The 22189-nt window shown below is 42.1% G+C and overlaps 1 protein-coding gene across 1 annotated transcript in view; it reads left to right on the top strand.

The window, feature by feature from the left end:
• Positions 1–22189, top strand: part of LOC139391715 (sorting nexin 27a) — a 44103-nt gene that overhangs the window by 770 nt on the left and 21144 nt on the right. Inside the window, exons 2-5 of the mRNA XM_071139205.1 lie at positions 9167–9398; positions 14764–14956; positions 15528–15592; positions 15676–15780. Of these exons, the coding sequence (XP_070995306.1) occupies positions 9167–9398; positions 14764–14956; positions 15528–15592; positions 15676–15780 (595 nt within the window). The remainder of the gene's footprint in view (positions 1–9166; positions 9399–14763; positions 14957–15527; positions 15593–15675; positions 15781–22189) is intronic.

Here is a 22189-nt window from a genome sequence, read left to right as displayed (position 1 = left end):
GAGAGTTCCAAGTTGTTTTGAACGTTGCAATAACTAGCCACTTTGCTAAATACCTAACGTTAGCTAGCAAGTTGCTAGCTAGTTAACCTCACTGCAGTAATTGGCTGAAACGTTATCTGTAGCTAGCTAGTACACATTAGCTAGCTAGCACCCATGCTAATTAGCTAGCAAGCATTTTAATAAACAAATCCAGACCGATAATCATTGCACAAATTTGTGAGTAGTATGTTTTCAAATCATCGCACCACCACCACAAACAATATGATCTTATTAGCTAACTAATTAGCTAGCTAATTTGGTAGAGTACGTTTGCGCAGTCAGTGAGTGATTTTTAACACTTCTCATGAATGCCAGTTGTCATTGGTTTCTTGGTAACTTTTTAATCATTTTTTGAAATGGGAGATTAAGAAGATAGGGCTCTCTCTCAGTCTAGCGTCCTCATGACTGACAGGATAATGACAGTGAGTAGGTCAGTTATTGTCACTCAACCATCTGTAGACCGACAGTTCAACTCAACTGTGTGTGAAATGGGGGTTTTACTCAGTCTGACAGTCCATAGTACCATAGTGGTGGGGGGGGGGGGGGGGATTAGCCTGGTTATGTAGCCAGTCAATCATGCTTTGAAGTGTTTGTTTGCCCTATTTCTGAGTGTATTTGTGTGCAAGTCAGTGTGCCTGGGTGGAGTTGATACAGGAAAACCCGGACCCTCGTTTTGAAAACATTTTGGGGCCAGGCCATCACCTCTAATTAGGAAAATATAATTTTAATCATAACATCGGAGGAGGGAATTAACTTCTCATACCTTCCTAAAAAAGTTGCAAAGGAAACGGTCTTCCTTCAATACATTACTCAGTTTATGTAAGTGCAGTCTGTTCAGGGCACAGATTTTTCTTTTGAGTATTAGTTTGCTTTACTCTTGAGGAACAAGAAAATGGAAACGATACCAAGCTTTTCTCGGTCAATGACAAACGAGAAAGAATGAGGAACATGATCGACAACTTGCTGAGGCATCAAAAGGGTATTTCTACTTCCAAATGGCACCCTATTCCCTATGTAGTGCACTATGGGCCCTGGTCAAAAAGAGTGCACTATATAAGGGATAGGGTGATATTGGGACGTAAACCTTTGTCTTCCTAACGGTATGTTTTTATCCATCAACTAGCCACTTTGCCTGTGTCGTATGATAAGTAGTGCTAATGTGTCACATTAATCAGCCACTACTGCTTCCCCAGCAATTGGAAATAAACCTGATGTGTGTAGTCAAGTTATTCCCCTAGTGCCTACACCTCTAGCTCATGTCAGTGGATCAGGCTTGAAGGTTTGTTTGTTTACGCATGCACACTTGCTGTTTTACTAGATGGCTTTAGGCTGTTGTCAATCCCTACTTATTTATTGATTGAGGGAAACCTAAAAGTTATGCAACGTTTTATTTTGCAATTTCTATTAATTTAGATCCACCCTTGTCAATGAGTGAAAAATTATCATGAAGGAGTCAGAAGTTGGCTAACTCTCTTGGTACTTTCCCCCTTTTTTTTTTTTATTTTCTTTTTTTAAACTTTATTCCAATTCAGTTCACCTACCTTCACGTTTCGATAAATGGTATTCATGAGATTAATTTGGCAGATGCTACAGATAACTGTTTTTCTGATTGATAGAAGGATCAAGGCTCCATCAAAGCTGTGATGTGGAGAGGGGTTAGCCTACATCCCCCTATATCCCTTTTATTTCCCCCCCGGTCCCCTCTTTGTCCCCCGGTCCCCTCCTTTGTCCCCCTGAATAAGCTTGAGGAAAGTTCCCAATACAGACTCGTTTTCAGCCAGCTACGTTTTCCACTTCATATTAAATAGGGTACTTTTTATTTAAAAGGTTTAATTTGCTAGTCTGTCGAGCCCTCTCCTGCTAGAATGAACGATATACAGTGGGGCAAAAAAGTATTTAGTCAGCCACCAATTGTGCAAGTTCTCCCACTTAAAAAGATGAGAGAAACCTGTAATTTTCATCATAGGTACACTTCAACTATGACAGACAAAATGAGGGAAAAAAATACAGAAAATCACATTGGAAGATTTTTTATGAATTTATTTGCAAGTTATGGTGGAAAATAAGTATTTGGTCACCTACAAACAAGCAAGATTTCTGGCTCTCACAGACCTGTAACTTCTTCTTTAAGAGGCTCCTCTGTCCTCCATTCGTTACCTGTATTAATGGCACCTGTTTGAACTTGTTATCAATATAAAAGACACCTGTCCACAACCTCAAACAGTCACACTCCAAACTCCACTATGGCCAAGACCAAAGAGCTGTCAAAGGACACCAGAAACGAAATTGTAGACCTGCACCAGGCTGGGAAAACTGAATCTGCAATAGGTAAGCAGCTTGGTTTGAAGAAATCAACTGTGGGAGCAATTATTAGGAAATGGAAGACATACAAGACCACTGATAATCTCCTACGATCTGGGGCTCCACGCAAGATCCCACCCCGTGGGGTCAAAGTGATCACAAGAACGGTGAGCAAAAATCCCAGAGCCACACAGGGGGACCTAGTGAATGACCTGCAGAGAGCTGGGACCAAAGTAACAAAGCCTACCATCAGTAACACACTACGCCGCCAGGGACTCAATTCCTGCAGTGCCAGACGTGTTCCCCTGCTTAAGCCAGTACATGTCCAGGCCCGTCTGAAGTTTGCCAGAGAGCATTTGGATGATCCAGAAGAAGATTGGGAGAATGTCATATGGTCAGATGAAACCAAAATAGAGCTTTTTGGTAAAAACTCAACTCGTCGTGTTTGGAGGACAAAGAATGCTGAGTTGCATCCAAAGAACACCATACCTACTGTGAAGCATGGGGGTGGAAGCATCATGCTTTGGGGCTGTTTTTCTGCAAAGGGACCAGGGTGACTGATCAGTGTAAAGGAAAGAATGAATGGGGTCATGTATCGTGAGATTTTGAGTGAAAACCTCCTTCCATCAGCAAGGGCATTGAAGATGAAATGTGGCTGGGTCTTTCAGCATGACAATGATCCCAAACACACCGCCCGGGCAACGAAGGAGTGGCTTCGTAAGAAGCATTTCAAGGTCCTGGAGTGGCCTAGCCAGTCTCCAGATCTCAACCCCATAGAAAATCTTTGGAGGGAGTTGAAAGTTCGTGTTGCCCAGCAACAGCCCCAAAACATCACTGCTCTAGAGGAGATCTGCATGGAGGAATAGGCCAAAATACCAGCAACAGTGTGTGAAGACTTACAGAAAACGTTTGATCTCTGTCATTGCCAACAAAGGGTATATAACAAAGTATTGAGATAAACTTTTGTTATTGACCGAATACTTATTTTCCACCATAATTTGCAAATAAATTCATTCAAAATCCTACAATGTGATTTTCTGGATTTTTTTTCCCTAATTTTGTCTGTCGTAGTTGAAGTGTACCTATGATGAAAATTACAGGCCTCTCTCATCTTTTTAAGTGGGAGAACTTGCACAATGGGTGGCTGACTAAATACTTTTTTGCCCCACTGTACATCTTATAGCGTACATCTATTGATAGTGTACATCTATTGATAGGATAGGTGCCTTTTAGTCACAAAGTGAGTGATGACAGGGAAACACAGCAGAGAAGAAGAGGTGAAGCATTTCTATGTGCATATTTTGGACCTAAGCTTGTCTCCTGCCTTCCCGCCTTTGAGACAACGACTCCCATTGTTAGGGTGGAGACGTGAGCATATAATTTATATACAGATCTCTAGATGCAGTTGAATTTCTTTACACGGAGGGGAGAGAGCATGATGCTTGTGAATTTGTATGTCCCATGCAATGTAATTGGTAACGATGAGTCAAAATCCACAACTTAGCTACGCAGCGTCATGGAGCATAGTAGGCTATTTATTGTGTGTGGACTGACAACTGAGCAGCAAGTGTTGACTAGTTTATAAAAGGTGAACTAACTGAACAACGTCGATCTCCTATATCCTTTTGCCATTCATGAATCATGAAACGTGGTTATGTCTATGGTATCATATCGGGACTAGTATACCAAAGGATTTCTTAAGTTTCCTTTCCTAGGATGTCTGGGCTTGCCAGACAGTGACGCTGAAGTGGGTGACTCGTCACTCAGTGTAAGCTCCTGAATTGGCATCGGTGGGAGAGCCTTTCATTTGGCTCCCAAATTTGCACAGGCTACAGGTAGACTTAGGCTTTTTGGCGATTATCTGCAGATAAATTATGAAAATAATTGATGACGATGGTGAATCATCATTGCAGGAATAATGGTTCGAGGAGTGTATAATTGAGTGGTACCCGACTCTACGTATTTTAGTGATTTGTGACCCACCGACACTGCCCCGGTTAGAATGGGAATAAAGCAGCCCAAGAGTTCACGCAAACTTTATTTAAACAAACTGATAAAGATGAACATGGGGATGGTAGTCGTTCTGTAATGGACAGAAACGGAGGTAATGAATACAACAGGGCACATATGCAAAGGACTGTATAGATTGCATATGCTACCTGCAGAGTATTACACAGTTAATGCAGAGGGGCAACATGCAATAGTAGTAACTATGAAGAACAATATACAAATGTCACACAACTCACTTTTGGCACACACACCATCCCACAAGTCCAGATATGAATGAGTCCAGCTGTTGTTGTGCAGGACAGAGATGAGCTTGCTGCTCTCTGACTGCTTGAAGTATTGTGTGACCTGCATAGTCAAGAGGATGGGCAGCTGTCCGGCCCCTAGTAACCTCCCTAGCAACCTATCAAGGCACAGGTCACACACATCAGAGAGTTTGAGAAGCATGTTTATGGTACTCCCTAGATTCTCAGGCTCCGGTCGTGGGGAATGGGAGTGTGCAGCTCAGGGTTGTGAGGTGCTGATAAGTCACCGGCAGGGAATTTGTAACAGCCACCCCTAAATATGAGCAACATACAAAATAAGTAATTCCATGCTCGAATGTCAGTCTAGAGCCTATTGGTCCCAAGGTAGGTCTGGGCACCCCATCAGAGGTAGGCAAGGAGCAGCAGCGGTTCCTCAACTGAGGCAGGAAAGTCCCCCAGTGCAGGAACCAGAGGAGGACCCAGAGCAGGCCCCAACGGTAAACTTGAGGCCAGATCAGGCGGCAGTGCTGGTGAGCCCAGGGCAGATGGTGGATCAGCTCGGACACCAGAAGCAGGAATAGGTAGTGCCCCTGGGACAGGACACTGGGGGGGGGGGGGGGTGAGGTCTGGTGTGTCCCCCACTGTCACATCTGGGGTTGAGTCCAGAGGCAGCAGGACTGAACCTGGATCGGGTGTTGCACGCTGGGCCAGGTGCATCCTGGACTTACTGAATGGGACCAGGGCAATGGCTGGGTCAGGTGAAGCTGTTCTGTCAGTAACTGGTGGCTGGGTCTCTCCATGGGCCCAGGTCAGGGTTGGAACTGTCATCGGAGGTAGCAGCAGACAGGTCCGGTGCTTCTGCAGGATTCCATAGTTCAGGGACAGGCGGTGAGGAATAGGGTCCGGTCAGCAACAGGTTTACTACCGCTTAGCGATGCTGGCCGAGCCAGGGAGAGGGTTCCCCCAGAGTTCGCCATGCCGCCAAAGAAGCAGAATACTAAAGTCACAGTCGTAGTCGGTAATGTTGCTGGGGTTGGAGAGGGCTCCCCTGACCGGAGGAAGCCCGGGATCTGGTCTGCTATTTGAAGATGCAAAGATCTATTCTGCTCCATATGTTCTTCCTGTACTTCACTCCCATAGGCTCCATAGAAGGGGTATAATCCACATGGTATTAGTCCACTGTATACCCCGGAGCCATACTCCACTAGACTGCAGTTTGGCAGTATGGAAAGTGCCCTGTATGACCTGCAGAGTCAAGAGGATGGGCAGATTTCCGCCCCCTTAGGTTGCTAGGGAGGTTACTATCAGGGCACACGTCACCCAGGTCAGAGAGTTTGAGAAGCAGGTTTAGGGTACTCCCTAGACTCTCAGGCTATGGTCCTAGGGAATAAGGACCTGATTTTGCCGATAAGCCCGGCAGGGAATTCGTAACAATCATTCTGATCCAAGTATGATAATTAGGGCCCTCATCAAATCCAGGCATTAAAACGGAAGTGTTGACTTTAGTAGTGCATCCACTAAATGTATTGAAAATGGGTGGGTCTAATACTTTGTGTAGCTGTTAGCGATGATGCTGGTGATAAGGTTTCCCCAAAAAATCTTCTCAATTAAATGTTACCTACAAAGTAGCCTATGCTGACCTGTCAGAATGATATCATGATAATTTATCAATCCAGTGGGTATTTGTTTTGCAAACACTATCAAATGTGCACTACAAAAACACAGCTAAACAGCCTCTTGCTAGGTGTGCACTTCAATTAAAGGGTAACTACACCTAAAAGTCAACATTTCTCAAGTTTAAGTGTTGTTGTGGACTTTTGATTTTTAAGAGCAAAAACCTGTGAAAAAAGGAAACTTAAAACAAAACCTTACATTTTTCGAGATAATGTGGGATATTTAATTTGTCTTAATAAAATACACAATTTGAAGAACAAACATCATTGTGACAGTTTCATATCTTGCAGTAAAAACTTTAATCTCGAGGAGGTGTTAAAGGTTTAATGTTCTCTTACATAGAAAATAGTCCTGATCTTATAGGCCAGGAGTGTCAAAGGTTACTAAAATGAATAAGTAATGATGGAAACAGTGTGTGGCAGGCAGGCAGGCGCTCCCCTGCCCTCCCTCAACCCCCTTGGTACTCAGAGGCAGATTAGCCGAGACACCTGATGCTGCTGCCATCTGGCCTCAGCATCGTGAGTTAAGGAGGGAGGCTTGTCACCACAAGGTAAACTTGTAGGGCGTCAGGTAGCCTAGCTGTTAGCGCGCTAGTCCAGTAACCGAAAGGTCGCTGGTTAGAATACTCGAGCCGACGTGGTGAAAAATCTGTCTGTGCCCTTGAGCAAGGCACTTAACCCTAATTTGCTCCAGCTGACCCTGTAAAACAAAATATTTTCACTGCACCTATCCGGTGTGTGACAATAAAACACAGTGCATTCGGAAAGTATTCAGACCCCTTGACTTTTTACACATTTTGTTACGTTACAGCCTTATTCTAAAAAAACAAAATAATAATTTTTTATCCACTCATCAATCTACACACTACCCCATAACGACAGCATAAACAGGTTTGCAGAGATTGTTGCTAATTTATTAAAAATAAATTTCACATTTACATAAGTATTTAGACCTTTTACTCAGTACTTTGTTGAAGCCCCTTGGGCAGCGTTTACAGCCACGGGTCTTCTTGGGTTTGACGCTACAAGCTTAGCACACCTGTATTTGGAGTTTCTCCATTCTCTGCAGATCCTCTCAAACTCTGTCCGGTTGGATGTGGAGCGTCGCTACACAGCTATTTTCAGGTCTCTCCAGAGATGTTTGATCGGGTTCAAGTCCAGGCTCTGGCTGGGCCACTCAAGGACATTGAGACTTGTCCCGGAGCCACTCCTGCATTGTCGTGGCTGTGTGCTTCGAGTCGTTGTCCTGTTGGAAGGTGAACCTTCGCCCCAGTCTGAGGTCCTGAGCACTCTGGATTAGGTTTTCATCGTGGATTTCTCTGTACATTTACTCTGTTCATCTTTCCCTCTATCTTACTAGTCTCCCAGTCCCTGCCGCTGAAAAATATCCCTACAGCATGATGCTGCCACCACCATGTTTCACCTTCGGGGTGGTATTGGGGACCTTCAATGCTGCAGACATTTTTTGGTTCCCTTCCCCAGATCTGTGCCTCGACACAATCCTGTCTCGGAGCTCTACAGACAATTCCTTCGACCTCATGGCTTTGTTTTTGCCCTGACATGCACTGCCAACTGTGGGATCTTATATAGATGTGTGTGCTTTCCAAATCATGTCCAATCAATTGAATTTACTACAGGTGGACTCCAATCAAGTTGTAGAAACATCTCAAGGATGAACAATGGGAACAGGATGTACTCGAGCTCGAGTTTTAAGCATATTTATATAAAATAAGGCATTTCTGTTTTTTAAATAAATGTGCAAATAATTTAAACGTTTTGCTTTGTCATTATGGAGTATTGTGTGTAGATTGATGAGGAAAAACATGCATTTGATCAATTTTAGAATAAGGCTGTAACGTAACAAAATGTGGAAAAAGTGAAGGGGTCTGAATACTTTCCGAATGCACTGTCTATATACAGTACCAGTTAAAAGTTTGGACACCTAGTCATTCAAGGGTTTTTATTTTATTTTCATACATTGTAGAATAATAGCAAAGGCAAACTATTAAACTGTGTTAAACAAATCCAAATATATGTTATATTTAGGATTCTTCAAAGTAGCCACCCTTTGCCTTGATGACAGCTTTGCACACTCTTGGCATTCTTTCAACCAGCTTCACCTGGAATGCTTCTCCAACAGTCTTGAAAGAGTTCCCACATATGTTGAGCACTTGTTGGCTGCTTTTCCTTCACTCTGCATTCCAACTCATCCCAAACCAATTGGGTTGAGGTCGGATGATTGTGGAGGCCAAGTAACAGACACATCTCAACATCAACTTGAGATGGTTTTGGATCAGTTGGACCGCGGAGTGAAGGTAAAGCAGCCAACAAGTGCTCATCATGTGTGAGAACTCCTTCAAGACTGTTCAAAAAGCATTCCAGGTGAAGCTGGTTGAGAGAATGCAAGAGTGTGCAAAGCTGTCATCAAGGCAAAGGGTGGCTACTTTAAAGTTTCTCATATAAAATACATTTTGATTTAACACTTGTTTTCTTTTTGGTTACTACATGACTCCATATGTGTTATTTCATAGTTTTGATGTCTATTATTTTACAATGTAGAAAATATTAAAAAGAAATAAAAAACATTTGTGTCCAAACTTTTGACTGGTACTATATATATTGTTTTTTATTTTATTTTTTACTATTTTATATATATATATATTTTTTTGTAGCGATAGGGAATCGATAGCGAGAGACTCACTGCTCAGCCAACATTGGAAAGAGATGTATATCAGGGGTGAAAGTTTGGCAGGTTACAGAGCTAGACAGAATAAAGCAAACGTGTATAATTTCAGAAAAGGTGTTGGAGGATAGGTCTAACCAAAACACTACCACCATTAACGGACATAACATGAGCACCGACTGATCCCGTCCCACCATCTCTCACTCTGCGTCCCACAGTAATGGTGTGAGCGTGGAGGGGGCCACCCACAAGCAGGTGGTGGATCTGATCCGGGCCGGGGAGAGGGAACTGGTGCTTTCTGTGCTGTCTGTGCCGCCCCAGGAGGCAGACGGTCTTGAGGCCGGGGATGAGAGCGCCGCCCAGCTCAGCTATGACTACAGCGACAAGCAGGCCGTGCCCATCTCCATCCCCACATTCAAGCACGTGGAGCAGCACGCCGAGAGGTTTGTGGTGAGTAAAAAATACATAGTTTATGGGGAAGTTTCTGGCTGGCCTTGTTTACTAGAGAATGACTAAACTTTTCTAAAAGCCCAATGTGTCTTTTGCAGTGCCAAGTTCGGCCATGCCAAAATGTGTAGGCCAGCAAATCAGCAAATGGACTCTACAAGGTGTTGAAAGCATTCCACAGGAATGTTGACTCCAATGCTTCCCACAGTTGTCAAGTTGGCTGGATGTCCTTTGGGTGGTGGATCATTCTTGACACACATGGGAAACTGTTAAGCTTGATACCCAGCAGCGTTGTAGTTCTTGACACAAACCAGTGCACCTACCGTACCCTGTTCAAAGACAGACGTTTTTGGTCTTTCCCCTTCACCGTCTGAATGGCAAACATACATGGATGGTGTATCTGTTGTCTCAAGGCTTAAAAATCTATATTTTAACCTCACCTCCCCTTTATCTCCACTGATTTAAAGTGGATTTAACAAATGATCATTAGCTTTCATCTGGATTCACCTGGTCAGTCTGTCATGGAAAGAGCAGGTGTTCTTTGTTTTGTTTACAGGGAGTACCAGCACCAGATCAATGTGCCGTTGTATAAGGTATTTGAGGTAGATGTGTACATGAAGGCAGGGTAAAGTTACTAGGCATCAGGATAGATAAATGTAAAATAAAGAACAGATTAGCAGCAGCAAATGGTGTGTGTGTGTGGGAGTGTCAATTCATACCCCTTAACTTATTCCACATTTTGTTGTTACAGCATGAATTATTTATTTTTTAAATAGATGTATTTTCTCACCCATCTACACACAATACCCTATAATGCCAAAGCTAAAACATGTTTTTAGAAATGTTTGCTAATTTATTTAAAATTAAATATAGAAATATCTAATTCACACCCCTGAGTCAATACATGTTAGAATCACGTTTGGCAACGAATACAGCCCTGAGTCTTTCTGGGCAAGTCTCTAAGAGATTGTACAATATTTGCACAATATTCTTAAAACAATTATTCAAGCTCTGTCAAGTTGGTTGTTGATCATTGTTAGACTGCCTTTTTCAAGTCTTGCCATATATTTTCAATCCAATTTAAGTCAAAACTAACTAGGCCACTCAGGAAAATGCACTGCTGTCTTGGTAAGCAACTCCAGTGTATATTTGGCCTTGTGTTTTTAGGTTATTGTCCTACTGAAAGGTGAATTGTATCTCCCAGTGTCTGTTGGAAAACAGACTGAATCAGGTTTTCCTCTAGGATTTTGCTTGTGCTTAGTTCTATTGTTTATTTTTATCCCCCCCAAAATCCATAGTCCTTGCCAATGACAAGCATACCCATAACATGATGCAGCCACCACCATGCTTGAAAATATGAAGAGTGGTACTCTGATGTTCGTTTTGCCCCATACATAATGCTTTGTATTCAGGACATAAAGTTAATTTCTTTGCAGTTTTACTTCTCAGGGCCTTATTGCAAACGGGATGCATGTTTTGGATAATTTTTATTGTACAGGCTGTAATTTTTTTATGCCGTCATTTAGGTTAGTATTGTGATATGACTACAATGTTGTTGATCCATCCTCCATTTTCTCCTATCACAGCCATTGTTTTAAAGTCACCAATTCTTGAGCCGTTTCTGGTAACTGAGTTAGGAAGGACGCCTGTATCTTTGTAGTAACTGGTGTATTGATAACTTCACCATGCTCAAAGGGATATCTTTAAAAAGAAAATGTTTTAACCAATCTACCAATAGATGCCCGAAAAAATAATGAAACAAATTCTTACTCCTGAACTGATTTAGGCTTGCCATACCAAAGGGGTTGAATACTTATTGACTCAAGACATTTCAGATTTCATTTTTTATTCATTTGTAAAAATGTCTAAAAACATAATTCCGCTTTGACATTATGGAGTATTGTGTGTAGGCCAGTGACACATTATTTAGATTAAATCCATTTTAAATTCAAGCTGTAACCCAACAAAATGTGGAAAAAGTGAAGTGGTGTGAATACTTTCTGAAGGTGAGTGTGCATAGGGTCAGTGCAAGATAATTAATGGTTACCGGGACTAACTATTTAGCAGTTTTATGGCTTGGCGGTAGTAGCTGTCGCACCGCCCTCTGTAGCGCTTTGCAATCAACGGCGGTGCATTTGTCAAACCAAGCAGGGATGCAGCCAGTCAAAATGCTCTCGATGGTGCAGCTGTAGAAATTTGAGGATCCGAGGGCCCATGCCAAATATTTTTTTTGGGGGGGGAGAGGCGCTGCCATGCTCTCTTCATGACTGTGCAGGTTCCTGTGGACTAAGGCTGTTACGGTGACAGTATTACCGCCACACCAGCGGTCACGAGTCAAATTCCACGTGACCGTTTAGTCACATAACTGGGTTTCTCCAAAACTGCGCTCTGATGCTGCTGATGGTCATTAGTATTCTACCAAACTTTCTAACTGCCAGTCGCTTATGTAGCCTAGCCCATAGTCTTATGTTTTGATACGGTGTGTATCACAACTTAGTGAAACATGTTCTTATAAGCCCAGTCATTACGCAATCGCAATGTTGGAAAGTAAAGAACCCTTAGTAGAAAACGACTTAAGTGAAAGTCACCCAGTAAAATACTACTTGAGTAAAAGTACATGTAATTGCTCAAATACACATATTTATCAAAAGTAAATATTATTTAATATTCCTTATATTAAGCAAACCAGATGGCACGGTTGGCTTTTTATTTATTTGTAGATTATTATTTTTTTGCGGATAGCCAGAGGCACACTCCAACACCATTTACAAACAAAGCATTTCTGTTTAGTGAGTCCACCAGATCAAAGGCAGCAAGGATGACCAGGTAGGTTCTCTTGATAAGTGAGTGAATAAGTGCTAAGCATTCGAAATGTAACGAGCTGTCAGGGAAAAAGTATGGAGTAAAAAGTAGTAGCAAAAGTTGCTAAATGTGAAGTAAAGATACCACCCAAAAAACTAATTAGCACTTTAAAGTAATTTTTCTTAAGTACACGATTTGTGTAATTGCATGTGAAAACAGAGTTTTGACTGGCCACTATTTAAGAGGATCCCAGCTTTCTTATGCTGCAATATTTATTGCTCAATTCTTAAAATTAAGCACATTCATCCACTTTCCAAAGGCGCCACGTGAGTTTCAAGTTTGGGGAAGCTAATTTTCACCATAAAAATGCATCTTTTTTTATACTAAAAATATAAACGCTACATGCAACAATTTTTAATCCATTTTAGAATAAGAATAAGGCAGTAAGTAACAAAATGTGTGTGATGTTAAGGGGTTTGAATACTTTCCGAATGCACTGTGTATGTACAGTGCATTTGGAAAGTATTCCGAACCCTTGACTTTTTCCACATTTTGTTACCTTACAGCCTTATTCTAAAATGGATTAAAATATTTTTTCCCCCTCATCAATCTACACACTACCCAATCATGACAAAGCATAAACAGTTCTTTAGAAATTGTTGCTAATTTAATAAAATATTTTTAATTCACATTTACGTAAGTATTTAGACCCTTTACTCAGTACTTTGTTGAAGCACCTTTGACAGTGATTACAGCCTCGAGTCTTCTTGGGTATGACGCTACAAGCTTGGCACACCTGTATTTGGGGAGTTTCTCCCATTCTTCTCTGCAGATCCTCTCAAGCTCTGTCAGGTTGGGTGGGGGGCTTGGCTCTGGCTGGTTCACTCAAGGACATTCAGAGACTTGTCCCTGAAGCCTCTCCTGCGTTGTCTTGGCTGTGTGCTTAGGGCATTGTCCTGTTGGAAGGTGAACCGTAACCCCAGTCTGATGTTGTGAGCTCTCTGGAGCAAGTTTTCATCAAGGATCTCTCTCTGTACTTTGCTCCGTTCATCTTTCCCTCAATGCTGACTAGTCTCTCAATCCCACATAATGAATTTGGACCAAAGGACAGATTTTCACCGGTCTAATGTCCATTGCTCGTGTTTCTTGGACCAAGCAAATCTCTTCTTCTTATTGGTGTCTTTTAGTAGTGGTTTCTTTTCAGCAATTTGACCATGAAGGCCTGATTTGACGCAGTCTCCTCTGCCCAGTTGATGTTGATGTGTCTCTTACTTGAACTCTGAAGCATTTATTTGGGCTGCAATTTCTGAGGCTGTTCACTCTAATGAACTTCTCTGCAGCAGAGGTAACTCTGGGTCTTCCTTTCCTGTGGCGGTCCTCATGAGAGCCAGTTTCTTCATCAGCGCTTGGTTTTTGTGACTGCACTTGAGAAATTTTCCAGATTGACTGACCTTCATGTCTTAAAGTAATGGACTGTCGTTTCTCTTTGTTTATTTGAGATGTTCTTGCCATAATATGGTCTTTTACCAAATAGGGCTATCTTCTGTTTACCAACCCTACCTTGTCACAACGCAACTGATTGGCTCAAACCCATTAAGGAAAGAAATTCCACAAATGTACTTTTTAACTTCTCTAAGGTAGGGGGCATAGGCACACCTGTTAATTCGAATGCATTCCAGGTGACTACCTCATGAAGCTGGTTGAGAAAATGCCAAGAGTGCAAAGCTGTCATCAAGGCTACTTTGATGAATCCCAAAAATGAAATATATTTTGATTTGTTTCACACTTTTTCGTTACTGCATGATTCCATATTATTTCATAGTTTTTGATGTCTTCACTAATATTCTACAATGTAGAAAAAAGTCAAAATAAAGAAAATCTCTGGAATGGGTAGGTGTGTCCAAACTTATTTTTTTATTTAACCAGGTAGGCTAGTTAAGAACAAGTTCTCATTTACAACTGTGACCTGGCCAAGATAAAGCAAAGCAGTGCGACAAAAACAACAACGCAGAGTTACACATGGGATAAACAAACGTACAGGCAATAACACAATAGAAAAATCTGTATACTGTTTGTGCAAATTAAGTAAGGAGGTAAGGCAATAAATAGGCCAATAGTGGCGAAGTAATTACAATTTAGCAATTTACACTGGAGTGATATGTGCAGATGTGCAAGTAGAAATACTGGTGTACAAAAGAGCAGGAAAAACAAATATGGGGATGAGGTTGGTAGTTGGTGGTGTACAACTTTTGACGTGTGTGTCTGTTGTGGGGATTGGAAATGATGCAGACAATTACATTGATGAAAGCTACAATCTGTCTGCAATATTAAAGCTGATCTACCACCTAAAAAAATATAAAACTACAAAGGTTTTTCTAGGCACATTGGTGTTCCCAAATTAAGTCCAGGTCACACAACAAAATATTTAGAAGCATATGCAACCAAAATGGTCACACTTTAGAGCCCTGTGTACATGTCTCATCTTTTACAAGTGAATACTGTGCATCATTTCCCCTGTGTTCTGTCATATGCCACCTTACCGCTCACCTCGGTCTGTTCCCTACAGGTGTACAACGTGTACATGTCGGGCAGGCAGCTGTGCTCCAAGCGCTACCGGGAGTTTGCTATCCTGAACCAGAACCTGAAGAGGGAGTTTGCCAGTTACACCTTTCCCAAGATCCCAGGGAAGTGGCCCTTCTCTCTGTCTGAGCAGCAGCTGGACACACGCCGCAGGGGCCTGGAGGAGTACCTGGAGAGAGGTGAGAGAGAGAAGGAAGCAAAGGTAGAGAAAGAGGTAGAGTGTACCTGTAGAGAATTGAGGAGAGTTAAGGAAAAAACTTAAGGATGGCAACTTAATTCCCTTCAATGATGTGTAATGGACATGCAGATAGTGCCTATAGCGCCAACACCACAGGTATCATATTACACATAGAGGTGTGTATATATTACGTTCTATTTCATTCTGTGGTATTACACCCCTTCCATATGTCAGTGCTGGAGATCAGTTGAGGAGAGATGAAAAACAGCACGTGCTTTATTTTTGGAATGCCTGTGTGAGTTAATTAGAGGAACAAGTAGCACAGAAATCTGAGTTTTTGGAGAAGTGAGAAACCACGTATGCTGTAATGCAGTGTGTCGAACTCCAAGATAGCTCAATCTCCTGCAGACAGATGGCAAATCATTGCAATACTTGTGGAATGCCCTGGAATGTGTATGTACCGGTAATATAACTGCAGTGCACATTGTGTCCAACTTCAAGTGTGCACGTGAATGCAATATGGTAAGATGACCTTTTGCTCTCTCTGTTTCTCTTATTTTCTCCTTCTGTAGTTTGTTCAGTACGGGTGATTGGTGAGAGTGACATCATGCAGGAATTCCTTTCTGAATCAGATGAGGTACGTTTGTGCAGACCGTTTCCGTAGCTCCAGGAGAGCATCTTAAAACACACACTGATACTCACCTTTCCTTTCTCTGTCAGAATTACAATGGCGTTTCAGACGTGGAGCTGCGGATAGCCCTGCCAGACAAGACCATCATCTCTGTCAGGGTGCGCAAGAACAGCACAACTGACCAAGTCTACCAGGTATAGAACTGTTTTTATAGAGAAGTTCCTCACTTGTAGTCGAATATATGCTGACCACCAAACCGGGCGCGCGCACGCATGTTGATTTTTGTATCCCGACACCAGACGTGATCAGGACACCCAGGTTGAAGTATCAAAACAAACTCTGAACCAATTATATATATTTGGGGACATGTCGAAAAGCATTAAACATTTATGGCAATTTAGCTAGCTAGCTAGCTTGCTGTTACTAGCTAATTTGTCCTGGGAGATAAACATTGGGTTGTTATTTTACCTGAAACGTCCTCTACTCCGACAACAGATAAAACGGTAAACCGAATTCCTTTCTCGTCATCTCCTCCTTCCTCAGGCTTCTTTTTTACTTCTTAGGGGTTGACAACCAACTTTACGGGGCGTTACTACAACCGACTGGTGGAGTGTGGATGTCAGTTCATCTTTCAATCACCCACGTGGGTATATGCTCCTAAACACCAATGAGGGGATGGCACATGGGTATATGCTCTTAAAAACCAATGAGAAGATAGGAGAGGCCTTGCAGCGCGTTGAGTGTCACAAATAGAACCTATTTCTATTTTAGCGCCTGGTCACGCAGACGCTCGCAAGCAGTGCGGGTGCAATGACTGAATAACATGTATGTGTACATTTATTTTGCGACGCGAGCGGTAAGGTCAGCATGTGTAACCATTTTGGTTGCATATGCTCCTAAATATTGTGCTGTGCGACCTGAATTTATTTTGGGAGCAACTGTGCGCCAAAAAAAAAAAGTATTTTGTTGTAATGATTAGGCTTCGCTGTACCATTTGATACCGAGTGCCCCTTAGAATTTGTTCTCTGCCTAGAAAACTGCTCGAACTAGCCTTTTTATTCAAGCCATTATTAGAGGGACAGCACAAAGCACAAACAAGGTCGAGAGGGAGAGGAGTTGGCAGCCCCCGATGGTACCACTGGACACCGGTGCTATGGTGCTGGCATTTTCCACCTCTCAGAACATACTGCTAATAAAGTTAACAAAGCACTAACTAGTTTAGCTAGCTACTGTAATGAATAGCTACAGTGCCTTCAGTATGTATTTGCACCCCTCGACTTTTTCCACATTTTGTTGTTACAGCCTGAATTTAAAATGGATTCATTTGACATTTTGTATCACTGGCCTATACACAATACCCCATAAGTGGAATTATGTTTTTCCAAATGTTTTGTCCATAAGTATTCAACCCCTTTTGTTATGGCAAGCCTAAATAAGTTCAGGAGTAAACTTTTGATTAACAAGTCACAAGTTGCATGGACTCACTCTGTGTGCAATAAGTGTTTATTATTTTTTAATGACTACCTCGTCTCTGTACCCCATACATACTGTAAGGTCCCTCAGTTGATCATTGAATTTCAAACACAGATTCAACTACAAAGACCAGGGATGTTTTCCAATGCCTTGCAAAGATGAGCACGTATTTGTAGATGGATAAAAAAGCAGACATTGGATATTCCTTTGCGCATGGTGAAGTTATATCTTTGGATGGCGTGTCAATACACCTTCACTACAAAGATACAGGCGTCCTTCCTAACTCAGTTGCCAGAGAGGAAGGAAACTGCTCAGGGATTTCACCATGAGGCCAATGGTGACTTTAAAACAGAGTTTAATGGCTGTGATAGGAGAAAATTGAGGAAGGATCAAGAACATTGTAGTTACTCTGCAATACTAACCTAATTGACAGAGTGAAAAGAAGGAAGCCTGTACAGAATATTCCAAAACATGCATACAGTTTGCAACAAGGTACTAAAGTAATACTTACTGTGAAAAATGTGACAAAGCAATTCACTTTTTGTCCTGAATATAAAGTGTTATGTTTGGGGCAAATCCACTACAACACATTACTGAGTAGCGCACTCTATATTTTCAAGAATAGTGGTGGCTGCATCATGTTATGGGTGTGCTTGTAATTGTTAAGAACTAGGGAGAATTTCAGGGTAAAACATATTAAGGAATGGAGCTAATCACAGGCAAAATCCTAGAGGAAAACCTGGAACAGTATGTTTTCCACCAGACCCTGGGAGATGAATTCACTTTCAACAGGACAATAACCTAAAACACAAGGCTCAATATACACTGGAGATGCTTACCAAGACGACATTGAATGTTCCTGAGTGGCCTAGTTTTGACTTACACGGAGTGTACAAAACATTGCTCTTTCCATGACAGACTGACCAGGTAAATCCAGGTGAAACTAGGATCCCTTGTTGATGTCCACTTCAATCTGTGTAGATGAAGGGGAAGGATTTTTAAGCCTTGATAAAATTGAGACATGGATTGTGTGTGTGTGCCATTCTGTGATTGAAGTGCCTTTGAACAGGTTATGGTAGTAGGTACCAGGCACACCAGTTTGAGTGTGTCAAGAACTGCAACGCTGCTGGTTTTTTCATGCTCAACATTTTCTCTGTGTGTATCAAGAATTGTCCACCAGCCAACTTGACACTTGTGGGAAGCATTGTCAACATGGGTCAGCATTCCTGTGGAACAATTTTGACACCTTGTAGAGTCCATGCCCTGACAAATTGAGACTGTTCTGAGGGCAAAAGGGGGTCAAAATCAATACTAGGAAGGTGTTAATCAGTAAATTAGACATTGAAGTTGAACCCTGTAAGAATCTTGCATCTACAGTGCATTCAGGAAGTGTTCAGACCCTTTTTTTCCACATTTTGTTATGTTACAGCCTTATTCTAAAATTGATCAAATTTTGATCAAATTTGATTGATAAAATTATCTTACCAATCTTCCCACAATACCCCATAATGACAAAGCAAAACGTTAATTTTTTTATTTTTGCAAATGTATTAAAAATGTTACTGAAATATCACATTTACATAAGTATTCAGACCATTTACTCAGTACTTTGTTGAAGCACCTTTGTCAGCGATTACAGCCTCGAGTGTACTTTGGTATGACGCTACAAGCTTGGCACACCTGTATTTTGGGGGGGGGGGGGGGGGGTACTGCAGATCCTCTCAAGCTCTGTCAGGTTGAATGGGGAGCGTTGCTGCACAGCTATTTTCCGGTCTCTCCAGAGATGTTTGGTTGGGTTCAAGTTCGGGCTCTGGCTCTGGCTGGGCCACTCAAGGATATTCAGAGACTTGTCCCGAAGCCACTCTTGCATCGTCTTGGCTGTGTGCTTAGGGTCGTTGTACTGTTGGAAGGTGAACATTCACCCCAGTTTGAGGTCCTGAGTGCTCTGGAGCAGGTTTTCATCAAGGATCTCTCTACTTTGTTCCTTTCATCTTTCCCTCTATGCTGACTAGTCTCCCAGTCCTTTTTGCCACTGAATAACATCCCCACAGCATGATGATGCTGCCACCACCATGCTTCACAGTTGGGATGGTGCCAGGTTTCTTCCAGATGCGACGCTTGGCATTCAGGCCAAAGAGTTCAATCTTAGTATCATCAAATCAGAGAATATTGTTTCTCATGGTCTGAGAGTCTATAGGTGCCTTTTGGCAAACTCCAAGCGGGCTGTCGTCTTTTTACTGAGGAGTGGCTTCCATAAACACCTGATTGGTGGAGTGCTGCAGAGATGGTTGTCCTTTTGGAAGGTTCTCCCATCTTCAAAGGGGAACTCTAGAGCTCTCTGAGTGACCATCGGGTTCTTGGTCACCTCCCTGACCAATGCTCTTCTCCCCCGTTTGCTCAGTTTGGCCAGGCAGCCAGCTCTAGGAAGAGTCTTAGTGTTTACAAACTTCTTCCATTTAAGATTGATGGAGACCACTGTGTTCTTGGGGACATTCAACGCTGCAGCCATTTTCTTTGGTACCCTTCCTCAGATTTGTGCCTCGAAAACAATCCTGTCTCGATACTCAACAGACAATTGCTTCGACCTCATGGCTTGGTTTTTGCTCTGACTTGCACTGTCAAATGTGGGACCTTACATAGAAAGATGTGTGTGCCTTTCCAAAACATGTCCAATCAATTGAATTTACCACAGGTGGACACCAAGTTGTAGAAACATCTCAAGGATGATCAATTGAAACAGGATGCACCTGAGGTCAATTTCAAGTCCTATAACAAAGGGTCGGAATACTTATGTAGGTAAGGCATTTCTGTATTTAAAAAAACTGTTATCGGTTTGTCGTTATGAGGTATTGCTGATGAGAATAAGGCTATAACGTAAAAAAAAAAAAAAAAGTTGAGTCAAGGGGTCTGAACTGTAGCTGTCACTTTTTTTAAAAACTTTTTTTTTTTGTATAGTATAACTACTAAGTGTAGTGGAACTACTAGGGATGCACAATGTATCGCTAAGCATATTAGCTAAAAATGCCAATATCGGCCTGATATGCAAAACCGATGTCAAAGCTGATGTGCATGCCACACAAATACTGCGCTACACGTGCAACACAGCATTCCTAACCTAGCCCACAATGTCTGCTGTGTGGATCTATTTTGAAGTTTCAAAGGAAGATAACAAGAAGGTCATATGCAAAATTTGTGCTGCTATTATTTCCAGAGGGGAGAAAGTAGTATCTTTCAATACCATAAATGTAATTACTCATTTGAAAGTGCATCACCCCCAGACTTTCAGCGACTACTTAGAACAAAAGCAGAAAAAAATTAAGTGTACACTTCCAACAAGTTCAAGTCGAGCAGTCATTTGAAAGAGTAAGACAATTTCAACGATAATGGGATTCATTGCCCTTGACAATCAACCGTTCTCTGTCGTGGATGATATTGGCTTTTGCCGACTGATCGAGCACCTCGAGCCCCGGTACACACTACCAAGTAGGCGCTATTTTTCAGGTGTTGCCCTACCGGAATTACAGTATTGTTGAAACGCACATTCATGAGCTACTTGCTATGGGTGTCACTAGCTATTAGCTTCTCAACTAACGTTTGGACCAGCGACGTCAGCCCCGTGAGCATGCGGAGTCTGGCAGTACAGTGGGTCGACAAGGATATCGTACTGAGGAAAGCCTTATTGCGTTGGTCAAGAATGTGCTGGTTCTAATACTGCTGCTGGCATTTCAATGGCATTTGAGAACATGTTTGAAACTTGGAAACATGAACACACTCCTAGCTCCATTCGAACAAGTGACTGGAGAAATAAGCTCATCAACTGCGTTTGCAGCAGACGTGATACCCTCTGTCATGGCATTGAAACGCCTGCTCAACAGAACTGCAGACGGGTTAAAACTTGTAAAAGTACTCTACTAGAGGCTGTGAACAAGCAGTTTGGTGGCATTCTCTCTGAGCCTCTTTACTGTGTTGCCACCATGCTCGATGCTAGGTACAAGGACCGCTACTTTGATGCAGACAACAAACAGGGTTTACGTGAAATGTTACACAGCTGGACAAGATAGAAACAGACTTTGATAGTGCGCAACGACGAAGGTGACCCACGACAGAAGAGGCCTGAGTGCTCTGGAGCAGGTTTTCCCATCTTCAAAGGGGAACTCTAGAGCTCTCTGAGTGCCCATCGGGTTCTTGGTCACCTCCCTGACCAATGCTCTTCTCCCCCGTTTGCTCAGTTTGGCCAGGCAGTCAGCTCTAGGAAGAGTCTTAGTGTTTACAAACTTCTTCAAACTGAAAAACATGACGAGAAAAATTACCTCAATCAATTTTAGAATAAGGCTGTAATGTAACACAATTTGGAAAAAGTCGAGGGGTCTGAATACTTTCCGAATGCACTGTATGTTGAATAGGTGGGCCAATTTGCACATTGGAATTGCATGTACAAATGTCGAACTGCATGAAAATCCTTATTTATTTTTTTTCAAACCATTTTGACATTTTGATCACAATGTCACACATTGGCCCCATTTTCTTTATAGAAAGACCTTTTAATATGCTACAGTACTTTACAAACCGTTCATATACACCCTTTTTAAAGAGACAATTTTCAATGTAATGCATCTCAGTAGGTAAATAGAGATTTTACACAATGTAGAAACCTAATTTAGATTTTAGCTTTTTTATAAACAAATCTTTACAGGGTTACATATTAGTTTCTGGGGTGCATGTGTTTCAAAAGTAGCTAGAATTTATATAGTTCCAATATACACTGCTCAAAAAAATAAAGGGAACACTTAAACAACACAATGTAACTCCAAGTCAATCACACTTCTGTGAAATCAAACTGTCCACTTAGGAAGCAACACTGATTGACAATAAATTTCACATGCTGTTGTGCAAATGAAATAGACAACAGGTGGAAATTATAGGCAATTAGCAAGACACCCCCAATAAAGGAGTGGTTCTGCAGGTGATGACCACAGACCACTTCTCAGTTCCTATGCTTCCTGGCTGATGTTTTGGTCACTTTTGAATGCTGCCGGTGCTTTCACTCTAGTGGTAGCATGAGACGGAGTCAACAACCCACACAAGTGGCTCAGGTAGTGCAGCTCATCCAGGATGGCACATCAATGCGAG

The sequence above is a fragment of the Oncorhynchus clarkii genome, chromosome 32 (assembly GCF_045791955.1).
Source record: "Oncorhynchus clarkii lewisi isolate Uvic-CL-2024 chromosome 32, UVic_Ocla_1.0, whole genome shotgun sequence".
Taxonomy (NCBI): domain Eukaryota; kingdom Metazoa; phylum Chordata; class Actinopteri; order Salmoniformes; family Salmonidae; genus Oncorhynchus; species Oncorhynchus clarkii.
The sequence above is the reverse complement of the archived record's forward strand: the minus strand, read 5'-3'. Positions and strand labels throughout refer to the sequence as shown.